The sequence below is a fragment of the Petaurus breviceps genome, unplaced genomic scaffold, assembly GCF_028583685.1.
Source record: "Petaurus breviceps papuanus isolate PSGF00001 unplaced genomic scaffold, PetGlider_PUasm1.0 174, whole genome shotgun sequence".
Taxonomy (NCBI): domain Eukaryota; kingdom Metazoa; phylum Chordata; class Mammalia; order Diprotodontia; family Petauridae; genus Petaurus; species Petaurus breviceps.
In genome coordinates, this window is record NW_027185761.1 from 58,296,275 (window position 1) to 58,309,532 (window position 13,258).

At 44.9% G+C, this 13,258-nt stretch overlaps 1 protein-coding gene across 1 annotated transcript in view; it reads left to right on the forward strand.

Annotated features, from left to right (window-relative positions):
• Window positions 1-6,196: 6,196 nt before the first annotated feature.
• TBX20 (T-box transcription factor 20) overlaps window positions 6,197-13,258 on the forward strand; it is a 238,669-nt gene continuing 231,607 nt past the window's right edge. Inside the window, exons 1-2 of the mRNA XM_069084565.1 lie at window positions 6,197-6,628; window positions 6,983-7,100. Of these exons, the coding sequence (XP_068940666.1) occupies window positions 6,197-6,628; window positions 6,983-7,100 (550 nt within the window). The remainder of the gene's footprint in view (window positions 6,629-6,982; window positions 7,101-13,258) is intronic.

Here is a 13,258-nt window from a genome sequence, read left to right on the forward strand (position 1 = left end):
ACATTGATAGTGTGATAGAAATGCTAGGCATGACGGGACTGAAACTGGACTTTGAGTTGGGATGAATCCCGGGTTTGAATCTCTCACTGCCATTGCCTACCAACTGTGTGACCCAGCCGTGTTCAGCTTTCTTAGCCTTGGTTTTCTTGTCTGTTAAATAAAGACAAAAATACCAATAGCTATATTATGTATGTGAGGAAGCAGCTAGATGGCTCAGTGGGTGGAGCCCGGGGTCTGGAATCTGGAAGACCCAACTTCAAATCTGGCCTCAGACACTTTCTAGCTGTGTGACCCTGGGCAAGTCACTTAACCTCTGCCTGCCTTAATCCACTGGTGAAGGAAATGGCAAACCACTCCAGAGTCTTTGCCAAGAAAACCTCACGGACAGTAGGTCCAGGGGGTCACAATGAGTTAGACATGACTAAAAGACTGAAAAATAGCAACTATTTTATGTGTATGTATGACATATAGATGATATTGCATATTATATAATATAAAACACATGTAATAATATATGCCCATATTATTTAACCTTACAGGATAGCTATTAGGCCCAAATGAGATAATGTGTGTATGGTGCTTTATAGCCCTTACCTGGGGACAAAGAAACTGTGACTTTATTCAGCCTCAACCGAGAAAAACAGACTATGGCTTGGTAGGTAACCCTTACCTAGGGGCCGGTGAGGTGACTTGCCCAGCTAGTCCATATCAGAGTCAAGATTTGAACTCAGGTTTTCTAGCCTCCAAATCCACTTTTCTAAAATCTCTGCTGTCTTTATAAAAACCTGAATGGTGGCTGATCTGGGTTTGAATCCCACCTCCAGTGTTTATAAGCTGAATAATCTTGGGGAAATTCCCTTACTTTTCTGAGCCTTGATCTCCTCATCTTCAAAATGGGGATAGTAATGGCATCTATATCACAGGATTGTTATAAGGATCAAATGAGATAATGTATATAAAGTGCTTTGTAAATGTTAGAGCCCTTTATAAATGATAGTCATTGTAATAATTGTTAGGACAATTTGCTAAGCTAACAACATTATTCTCACGCATTTAACCTTCAGCCCCAGAAGGCTGTTGAGTAGAGGGCAAGAAGGGAAGAATTTATTGAATGTGCATTGCTTGATAGCAAGAGGAGGCCAGGAGGGCATTCCAGGGATGCCTGGCCTGGATGGTTACAATAGATCCCTGACCTTGGTCCTGAGAAGGAGGAGTCACACTTTGGTCTTGCCCCAACAGCCTTCACTACTCAGCAGACTCAATGTCATCAAATGGTTTTTGGACACATTTGCTGGTTTTCAGAAGTCTTTAAAACTTCTCTCATGATTAGGACAATTAGTGAATTACCTTAATTTATCCCTGGCACTGCAATCACTATTAATTAATTTTGAAAAGAGGGAATGGTGCCAAAATGTGAACAGTGTTAAATAGCCTGATGCCTGAAAAAAAAAAGAAAAATATCATCACTGCTTAATCTAGGATCATTGATTTGGTTCCTTACATTTTACAGAGGAGGAAACTGAGTCCTAGAGAGTTACTTATCTCAGATTGCACAGGTAGACTAGGCAGAGGTAGGACTCAGCTCTTCTGGTTCTAAAGCCAGAGCTCTTTCTACTGTTATTTGGAGAATCAGAGACTTGTCAATCTATTGGAGGGACCTTTAGGACCATCTAGTTCCAGGGTTCTCAATTTTGGGTCTTGTTTTTAGAAATATCTCAATAACTGTATTTCAGCAGAATTTGTTTCCTTTGTGGGCCTGTGGATTTTATTTTGTGCATTTAAAGACATTCTTCTTAAGATGGGTCAATAGCCTTGAGCAGACTGCCAGGGGAGCTCATGATGCAGAAAGATTAGGGACTCCTGATTTGGTCCAGTTCCCTTGTTATAAAGACAGTAAAGTGAGACCTAGAGAGGTCAGATGATTTGTTTAGGGGCCAAACAGCCAGTTAGGCATAGAGTTGTGGTTTGGATGCGAGGCTCAGAAGCCCGAAGTGTCTGGGTTCCTTCTGTACACTGTGTGGCCTTGGAGAACTTGGGGTGCTGTTTGTATTTCCAGGGATCAGAGAGTCAGAGGGTTTTCAGATTGAGTATTTATTTTATATTACATTAATATAGTTTTATTGTATAATATATTATAATTACATATAATTATTTACATATTTATATTCTATAGTATTTATACTATAAATTGGTATTTATTTGTTGGTAGAACAGGTATTGATGTGTTGTTAGAAGGCATTTATATACCAGGAGTTCCCTTCACTGATGAAATCACATATATGTGGCTTATATGTATGTGTATACACACAAAACACACTATCTATACTTGTATATGTATTTACATACAGACACACATGCTGCTAGATGATGAAGTGGACAGAGTTCTGGGACTGGAGTCTGGAAACTTAGCCACATACACTTACTAGCTATGTGACCCTGGGCAAATCACTTATCCTCTGCCTGCCTCAGTTTCCTAATCTGTAAAATGGGGATTATGGCAGCATTTGCCTCCCAGGGTTGTTGTGACAATTAAATAAGATAATATTTATAAATAGCTTTGCAAACCTAAAAGCACTATGTAAGTGTTAATGAGGATTACTGAACCCAATACTCTCATTCTGCAAATGAGGAAATGTAGACCCAGAAATGGCAGTGACTAGCCCAAGGTCACACAGATAGTAAGTGTTTACTATTCAACTTAGCCCTCATGATTTTTACAGTGGCAAGAACATTGACTTTGGAGTCAGAACACCTGGATCAAATTTCACTTCTGATATTTACTCCCATGGTGACTCTGGCTTAAAGATTGTCACCATGAGGGATCTCTGGCTGTGGGGTCTGTGATTCTGACATGATGAAAGCAAACACAGTGCTGGACCTGGAATTAAGAGGAGCCAGGTTAAAATATGCCTCCTCAAGGTACTGACTTGGTGACCATGGTCAAGTCATTTCATCATCAGTAAAATAGGACTAGGTACAGCATCTATATCACAGAATGACTGTGAAGTTCCAGTGAGGGAACATGAATATGATGCTTTTTTAAACTTTAAAGAGATATATCAGTACCGATGATTATTTTAACGTATTCTATGGGTACAAAATACTTTTTGTTCACCACTTTGTTAAAAAGGGATTATAAATGCCCCATTCTGAGAGAGGACAGTGATTATTTTCTTCCTAAATATGAGTCAGAGATAGACTTCAGGACCATCAACTCTTTCTCACTGGTAGTCACTCTATTTTAAAGGAAACAGAAAACATTTCTGTCTTTATTTTTTTTAAAGAAAGGGCAATAGAATATAACAGGAAAAAGATTTTTCTCATTTGCTTTTATGAATTACTTGAGTGTCAAATCGAATGGGTTGTCTGCCAGTCTAGACTCTGCATGAATTAACTGAAACTTTGCACCCCACTGGCAGAGTGGGGGAGATGTGTTCATCATCATCATTGTTCTTCAGGGATAATCCCACCAGCTCCAGATCTTGAAGATTTAATGATTGAAAAAGTATTCTGATCCTCAGCACATGAGGAGAAAGACCCCATTGTGGTAGGCTGTAGTGGTTTTTGTGGTTGGACAACACTGCCCTCTGTTGGGCGGAGTGGCTGGCCAGCTCATCGCCTGAATTCGTTTCTTCTATTGCATAAGTAGGTGACAATTATTTCCTCAAAGACTTTTCTAAATTGGACTTCCTCATTTCCAAGCCCAATGTGGGTCATGTGGGTATAAGGTCAGAAGGTGCTGTTGGAGGAGTGGGTGGGAAGAGACCTTAGAGAAGACACATTTAGGGGTGAGGGTGGCACATAGTTAAGAAATAGTCATCAATGGTAATAGTGATGGAAGAAAAACACAGGAGAATTTCAGTGGAAAGTAGATGAGATTATTTTGATGGAGAGAGAGGGAAAGATGGAGATATGAGTTGAGTGAAAAAGCATAGCTTGGTAGAACCAGGCATGGTTGGATGATGGAACCCAAAAGGTTGTTATTAAAAGACTGATCTCAATTTGGAGAGAGGTCCATGGTGGAGAGTCTCTATTCCTTGATCCCATTTTTTTAAGCAATCGGGGTTAAGTAACTTGCTCAAGGTTACACGGCCAGTTATTTCAGGGTGTGGTGCTGAATATCTGAGCCCGGATTTGATCCAGGTCATCCTGACACTGGAGCCGGTACTCTTACTCGCTGAGCCACCTGGCCTCCCCTTGATCCCATTTTATTTCATATAAAAGCATAGATGGCATGCTTCTAAAGGAAGGAGAAGGGAATGAGCATTTATACTATGTGCTGAGCAGTGCTAAGCACTTTACATATATTGTTGTTGGTCATCGGGATGAATAGCTCACACAGTAGAATACTATATTCGATTTCAAAGAGAACTGGACAGGCTAGAAAGATGAGTCAAATCTAATATGATGATACTTATTAAGGAAAATGTAAAGTCCTTTACTGGGGCTCAAGCTATTACTTGCACAAGTCTAGGGTGGGGGAAGGCAGCTAGGTGGCATCATAGTGCATAGCACTGGGCTTGGAACTAGGAAGACTCATCATCTTGAGTTCAAATTTGGCCTTCGATACTTATGAGCTCTGTGGCCCTGGGCAGGTCACTTAACCCTGAATGCCTTGGTTTTCTCATCTATAAAATGAGCTGGATAAGGAAATGGCAAACCACTCCAGTATCTTTGCCAAGATAACCCCAAATAGGATCATGAAGAGTCAGATATGACCAAACAACAACAAAGGGTTGGGGAAATTTGGTTAAGGATACATGAAAGGGACAGGGGGATTTTCAAGGTCTACAAGCTTAATATGTTAATGGTGTGAAAAGGAAGCCAAGATTCACGTTGACTGAGGCTGTATGAAGAGACAGGATATCTAAACAATGTCCCCTATCTCTTGACTTTGTGCCTTTTTACTGACTGTCCCCTGTGCCTGGAATGCTGTCCTTCCTCAGCCACCTTGTTTCCCTGGCTTCCTGAAGTCTTCACCTTCTACAAGTGGCCTTCCCAATCCTCCTTTCCCCACTAGCACCCTCTCTCTGAGATTACCTTCTATTTACATTCTGTGCGAGCAGCTAGGTGGCGCCACAGTGCACAGTGCTAGTCTAGAATCTGGAAGATCTGAGTTCAAATTCACCTTCAGATCTTTACTAGTTGTGTGACCCTAGGCAAGTCACTTAACCTCTAGGTTCAGATCCTGCCTCTGACACCTGTTTTCTGGGAGACCACAGGTAAATCCCTTACCCTCCCAGGGCCCCCAGACAGCTTCTCCTGAGTCTCCAAGTTGCAGATCCTCACGGGATGGAGGAAGTTCCCCATACTGATAGAATCACATTCAGGCAGAAATTCACAGCAAACTTTGTAAAAACAAAAGGTGCCCCCTCCTGCTTAGCCAGAGAGCCCTGCCATTTTCCTGTGGACAGAGAAGCTGCCCTGGCCTAGCAATGTGGGGTTCCTGATTGAGCATCCAATGGTTGAGCAAAAGTAGATGATTCTGTTTTAGGCAGTCGTCTGCACCACCCCCACCCCACTCCCTAACTTATCAGATTTCTCTCATCCCCCTCAAAATCTCCTTCTGGGTTAGCCTGTTACACGGCTATAGCATTAAGGCCACGTTGCTGCCAACCCGGTCTTTGTTTCACTAATTATATTATCTCCACCTCAGGTACCTGAAGGCCAAACCCAAGTAATCTCACCTGTGAAGACTGACCAGGTAATCCCTGCCATGCAGGGATTGGCCATTAGCATACAGATCAACTCCTGCTTTCAATATCAGGGGAGCAATTGTGCATCTGGAGAGAGAGACACACACATACACACACAGACAGAGAGAGAGAGACACACAGAGACAGAGAGAGACAGAGAGAGAGACAGAGAGACAGAGAGACAGAGAGAGAGAGACAGAGAGAGAAAGACAGAGGGAGACAGAGAGAGAGACAGAGAGAGACAGAGAGAGAGACAGAGAGAGAGAAAGAGACAGAGAAGGTGAGAGAACAATATATACCAACATTGACATCCTTGAAGCAGGCACACTTAGCAAAAAGTTCATATTTACTGTTTTATGAAAACTAAAATTTGTTCACCCATTGTCTAACTTTAATGTTACAAGCAGACCAGATCAGTCTTTTCTGTTTTTGCCTTTCCTGAAGGGGCAATCTTTCATATGAACCACCGGCCATGACAGTCCACTGCTCATGAATCTTCGATGAAGTGGCCCTGTTGCCTCCTGTGCTGGGCATTCGAGGCCCTCAGCCATGTGGAGCCGTGTCCGGTCTCCATGCGATTGCTCTTCCCCCTCCCTTCTACCCTCCAGATGCACCGGCTGATCCTCTGCCCCAGCCCTGCAGACACACTCTGTGGGACTCTCTCTCAGCGCCTCTCCTCCGGCCGTCACCCCCGAGCCTGTGATAGCGGCTACAACACTAACGAAGGCAGAGCTTGTCTTCTCTCCCCCGTCCGAACTTCCCAGCATCCTTCCAGGCACCCAGGCTCACGGCCTCAGGGCCATCCTTGCCTGCTCGTTGGTGCTCACCCCCCAGAGCCACGCTGCTGTCACACCTTCCAAGGGCTCTCCTGCTGCCCCTCCCTAGTTCCGGCTCTCCTCTCCTCTGCGGTGGACTGGTGCATTGCAGCCCTGGTGCGTCTCTCTGTACCCAGGTCTCCCGCTCTCTATGCAACGGCCAGAGCGCAGATCTACTTATGCCCTTCTTCCCTCCAACCCAACACCAACACTCAATGAGCTTCAATGGCTCCCTACTACCCCCAGGAGTAAATAAAAATGCCTCTGTCTAGCATGTAAAGGCTTCTCCCTCCTAACTTTGCAGTCTTCTCAGACTTGACGGCCCTCCATGCATTCTGCTGTCCAGCCATCTGGCCCTAATTGCTCTGTCTCAGATGCCCATCTTTGGCTCTCATTCCGGGCTGTCCCCGAGCCTGGCAGACCATCCTTCCTCACCTCTGCCTCCTCATTTCTGCTTCCTTCCACATTCAGCACAGTGAAATCCTCTCCCTCCCGCAGCGGGCCCTAGGGCTGTCCAGCTATACTATCTGTCTCCTGCATGTAGGCTTCTACACGGAGTCTCCCCCACTGGAGTATGAGCTCCATAAAGGTAGGGACTATTTCCATCTTTCTTGTGATATTCACTTCGCTTTAGCACAGTGCCAGGAACAGAGGACACACTGAATAAATGCATGTTGGCCAATGGGCTGATTGATGGCAATAGCAGGACAGTGTGGTCCAGTGGAGTCAGAGGACCTAGGGTGGAGTCCCCAATCTGTTACTGACTCCCTTGTGACCTTGGCCAAATCATTTTAACTCTATAGGCCTCAGTTTTCTCCTCTGTAAAATAGGAGGATTGGTCTAAATGGCCTCTGAGGTTCCTTCCAGCCCCAGAACTGATCGGCATGTAAATATCCCATCTGAAGTTCGCAGAGAGCTTTCTGTCTGCCCCTGACCTCCCCTGAGCCTCCCAGCTGCCCTGGGAGGGAGGTCGGACAGGCCTTGGCATTCCCATTGTTTTTCCGGTGTTTCATTGGTGTCAGGAAATCCCAGGTGGGAGAGCTCCGCTACCCAAGCAGGTCAATGCCTTCTTCTGTGAGTGTCTTAGGGAAACTTTGAGGTTAAACAACCTACCCAGGGTCACACAGTCAGTATATACAGTGCAAGACTTGAACACAGGTCCTCTTGATTCTTAGGCTAGCTTTCTCTCTGCTCTGCCATACTGCCCCTGATCATTTGACAGATGAGAAAACTAAGGTGCACAGAAGTTTAGTGACTTGTCATGACGTGACTAATAAGTGTATAATATCATCCTCAATAACAACGAGCATTAATCATGCACTTACTGTGTGCCTGATACTGTTCTAAGCACTGGCGAGACAAGGAAAGGCACAAACCAGGCCCAGGCCTCAGGGATCTCACCTTCTAATGGAAAAGTAAAGGCGCAAACAACCGCATCTGTGCAAGATAAGACACCTATGATAATGGTAATAAGAACGATGGCTAACATCTATTCTTTGTGGTAAGGGGTGACCTTCTGGCAGGGTCACAAGGGGACATTTAGGCCACATCACATCAAAGAATCAATACAAATTATTTAAAATGCATAACTGATAATAGAGTGGCCAGGTTCAGGGGTACACACACGCCATGTCAGCTACTAGGGAGGCCAAGGCTGGTGGATCTCCTCAGCTCAGGAGTTCTGAGCTTTGCTTGGGCTAACAGAGACTGACTTTCTGTGCTAAGGCTGGCATATGGTTGAGTTCCTGGGTATGGCAGGGGAGTCAGAGGGCCTGAGTAGGGGAAAACCGTACAGCCTGGGTGATATGGGGAGTTGGAGGCTCATTAAAAACTAACCAAATAAAAGAATATAAGCTTCTTGAGGGCAAGGGTTGTATTTGCATTCATAGTACTAAGCACAGGGCCTGGAATTGAATAAATGTGCTCTTTCCCTGTCTCCCTGCTTCTGTCTTGCTGTCTCTGTCTTTGTCTCTTTCTCCCTCTCTCCCCACCTCTTTCTCTCCCTTCTTCTTTCTCTCTTTCTCCTTCTCTGTCACTCTTCCCCCTCCCCCCAATTAAAATATGGTCCTATTTTCTTACTCATATTGAGCTTCTTCACAGCTGTGTTTCTCAGTTTCCTTTCCTGTAAAAATAAGGGAATTGGACTAGGCAGACCCTGAGGTCTCACCAGGTCTAGATCTAGAATCCATCCTATGACCAGTTAACCTCTGAGGTCCCGGACAATCTAGAACTGTGGTTCCTAAGACAATTTGCCAGGGGGGCTGGTTTCAGTTTGGCCTTTTCTCTTATGAAAGTGCTAACAAGACCAGGCAAGAACCAGATGGTAAGAGATGAAGCCCAAGTCCCACTCTGGCTCACTCTTGATAAGCAGCTCCTGGATAACTGAGAGTTGACGCCATTCGTAGATTGCTTCTCATTGGCTGATCTGTGTAATAGACTATGTTTGCCTTGTCGGCACCTTGAGACCCTGGAGCAGTGGGACAGTGATGGTCCCCATATGGACCATCTGAAGGAAGGCCCTACTGAAGGCAGTTCCTGCCTCTGTGTTTGCCCCCCATGGGGCTGGGGTCCTCAGTTCCAGTCTCCTCCACTTGGCCAGTGTCCACACCCACGAAGGCCCCCTGACAAAGGGCCCTTTCTTTCTCTGCTTCTCTCTTCTCTCTCCTCGACTGTCCCTCTGGCCTGGGAAGGGATGCACAGGCAGCGTGGGTGGATGAGCTCATGAGCCTGCCCAGAGACAAGGGAGCTCACTCTTCTCTTTGGGGCCCCTTTCCCGTGGAGCTGAGTGGAAGCTGTGTTCTTTTCTACCACCTTGGCAGAGAGACATCAGCCCTCAGAAGGCTTTGCTCTCCAGGTTCTCTGGAGTACATCTAAGGCCCTGAGACCCAGAGCCGTGGCATCTGAACGTCTCTTGGGTTTGCATTCCTGGCCTGCCTTGATTCATTTTTTTATCTGACATGCTCTGCTCTGAGACCACTGGGTCTATTCCACTCTTCTAACAGCCTCCAGCTTAACCTCAAACAGATCTGGAAAGACACGGCTTTCCTGTCTTCTGCTCCCTCAGACATCCCCTCCATTGGGCCCTAACTGCAAGAAGCAAACATCTGCGGGTGTCACTTCCCAGTGACCTGCTAGAAGCATGTGCCTAAACAGCTCCAGAGGAATCCCAACTTCTTTATTTTTCTTTATTTCGCCCAGTCTGTGAGTCGTTGGCATATGGAATTCCAGGGGCAAGAGAACTCTCTGTTCTTGGAGGTCAGCACCTGCTCTGTAACTAACAGTCTTGGAGAATGGCCTGGAGGTCCTGAGATGATTTGTCCAGGATACATACCTAGTGACCACCAGAGGCAGGACTCGAACTTGGGTCTTGCAGACTCTGCATTTTTTTCTATAGGAGAGGCAAAGTGCCAAAGTCCAGAGACAAATGAGAAAATGAGCTTAGGGAGAGACTGGGACTGGGAGTCTGCCTAAAAAGAGTGTGCAGTGGTGGTGGGGAAACCCACCTCTTTCCCTGAAACATCTCTGTTTGTTTTCATGGCCGATTGTGCGTGAAAGCATTGAATGCCAGAACCAGAAGGGACCTGAAAGATCATTCAGTGGCCTGGGGCTAGAGAGGGTTTCCAGATGCTTGTCAGTGGTCACAAAGCTGGCCTTTGTGGGAAGGGAAAGGAACAAGAACTTATTTAGTGCCTACTGTGTGCGGGGCATTCATTGTGCCTGTGTCACTTTACAAATATCATCTTATTGGTCTATTTAGCATTTATTCATTTATTTGACAAACATTTATTCAAGGTGCCTGTTTTGTGTAACGTCAAGGAATACAAAGATGAAAAACAAAGCCATCTCTGTCTTCAAAGAGTTTACATCCTCCCAGGGGCAGGGACAGAGATGTACTCATATAAATGAATAAAAGATAAATTCAGGGGGAGGGCTCTAATAAGCAGGAGAATCAAGGGAGGTCTCATGTACGGTGTGGCACTTGAGCTGAGCCTTGGAGGGAGGTAGGGGTTCTAAGAGGTAGAAGCAGGGAGGGCATGTGATGGGCAAATGCACAGAGATGAGAGCAGAATGTTGGTGTGGAGAATAGCACCCCACAGCTTTGTCTGGAATGTAGATGGTGGGAGGGTGAATGATGGAAGGACAGTTTGGAGAGATTGGAATTGGAGTTTTGAGGGAAGGTATATGCTGTGATCTCAGCCTGTTGGCCTAGACAGCAGTGGGATCGAATGTTGGTCAGTCAAGCCACAAGAATTGTGTGGTGTGCCCAGGATGCTGAGAGGTGTCTGGGGATACAAAGACAGGGGAGACACATGGAGTTGGCAGTGCTGTTGTCAAGTACACAAGCAATCGTAACTTAAGATGCAAAGTTACAAATAAAACAAGAAGGGCACTGGGAAGGTGACACGGGTGGGCACAGGGTCATAAAACTCTAGAGATAGAAAGAAACTTAGAAGTCAAGTCCCAAAAGACACATGTTTCATTCTGTACCCTGAGCTGATCAGGGTCTCTCTGTCAGGGGGCAGGTAGTGTGGCCCCTGCCCCCACCCCCCAGATTAGCCTCCCCAGCTAATCTGGCCCCCTGACCCACTTGCTGCTTGAAATTGTGAGCAGCCCCAAATGAGATGTCATCATGGTCTGTTTTATACCTGATTCTTAAGACTAGTTTAACAGCAGTATCCTGGGTTAAATGGACAGATATGTTGTAAGATCTGCCCTGTAGCCTTGGAAACAGATACCCCATTCCCACTCCTGCCCATTCCCCACCTAGACTTTAAATAAACACATCTCCCTCCCTAAATGTGAACCTCTACCTGAGTGGGACAGCCACTGCTGCTGATAAATCCAATAAACCTTGCACTGGTTTACAATTTCCAGTCAGGTTACCTGGTCCATCCCATCTCCCCTCAACAGCACATTTCATCATTTGTCCTTAGGAAGCATGGTGGTAGTGGTTAGGCTTTGCATTGAACAGCAGCCTAAGTCTTTCAGAGTTGTTCATCTTTATAACATTGTTGGTATTGTAGAAGTTGGTCTCCTGGCTCGACTTGCTTCACTGAGTCAATTCTGTAGGAATCATTTTGCGTGACTGTGCAAATTTGTTACAAGGGTTTTTCTTTTTTCACTTTTTTTTAATGGTGGGAAGAGGGAGGAAGAAAAAAAAATTTTTTGTTTATGGAAAAAAGAAAGACAGAAATTATCCAGTCCAAGTCTATACATGAACACAGAATATGGAAGACTTTAAAGAAACCTCAGTGGACCCCTGGAGTTTACCAACCAGCCAAACCCCAAGCAGTATCTTGGAGAGGGAGTCCTTTGGCCAATGCCTAAAGTCCAGTAATGATACTGTTTCCAGAGGTGGCCCATTCCACCTTGGAGTCATTCTTATGGTTAGGAAAGCTTTCCTTGCATTGAGCTGAAATCTGATTTTCCTACTTCTCTCCTTTGCTCCCGGTGTTCCCACCTAGGGTCAAGCAAAGCAAGAAAGGCAGTGTTGTTCAGTGGGGAGAGCTCTGAACTTGCAGTCCTGAGATCTGATTTCAAATCTTGCCTCTGTGCTACTTTCTGCCTGAGTGATGTCACCACTCCTCCTTTCAGTTCCCTTATCTTTAGAATGAGGTGTTTGGGAATGGATGAGCTCCAGCTTTAGAGTTCCAGTTCCAATTTGCTGGATCCTCTTCTATGTGACAGTTATTTAAATACTTGAAGATGGCTGTTATGTGCCCTACTCCTAAGTCTTTTCTTCCATAGGTTAAGCATCTTCAGCTCTTCCAATTGAACCTTCTACGGCAAGGTCTCCAGTGCTATCACCATTCTAGGTAGCTAGGTGGGGCAGCAGACACCATGCTTGACCTGGAATCAGGAAGATCTGAGTTCAAATTTGACCTCAGATATTTATTAACTATGTGGCCCTGGCAAGAAATTTAGCCTCAGGTTCCTCGTCTGAAAAATGGGGATAATAATAGCATCTATCTCCTGATGTTATTGTGAGGATAACATGAGATAATCTTGGTAAGGCATTTTGCAACCCTCACTCAACGTAATATGTCAATGCTATTTATTGTTTTTATTACTGTTAGATATATTTCAACTTGTCAATGTCCTTTTGGCACCAAAACCCAAACAGTACTGCCATGTGGTTTGGTCAGGGTGGGACAATGACCTTTCTTGGTCTGATACTGGGCTTCTGTTACCTCCGCCTGAGAGCCCATTAGCTTATTATTATTATTATTAATTACTATAATATTGTATTACACCACTGGTCCAGGCTGAGCTGATGGTTCACTAAGTTTATATGGATTCTTTTCCCAGAAACTGTCATCTAACAAGATCTCTCTCATTGTGCCCTTATGCAGTTGATTTTTTTTACCCCAAGGGGCTTTACATTTGTCCATATTAAATGTAATGTAATTAGATCTGAGCCATCATTCTAGCCTATCAAAATCTTTCTGGGATACCTATTCTCTTAACACATGTATTCATGATCTTTGGTTTTATGTCACCAGCAAATTTGAAAGGCATGCCACCTATGACTTCATCCAAGTCAGTGATTAAAATGTTAATTAATCAGGTCAGTTTTAAGAACATAGGCTTGTAGTACATTACTATGGGTCTCCCTTTGGGGTTGGGTGGATGGGGCCATAGATGAGTTAGATGTATGAAATGTGTTGGTATGCCACAAACCCTGGTTTTAGCCACGAACCTGGACTCTGTTCTTACCTCAGCCTCTTTTCCTGTCTTCCTTCAGGA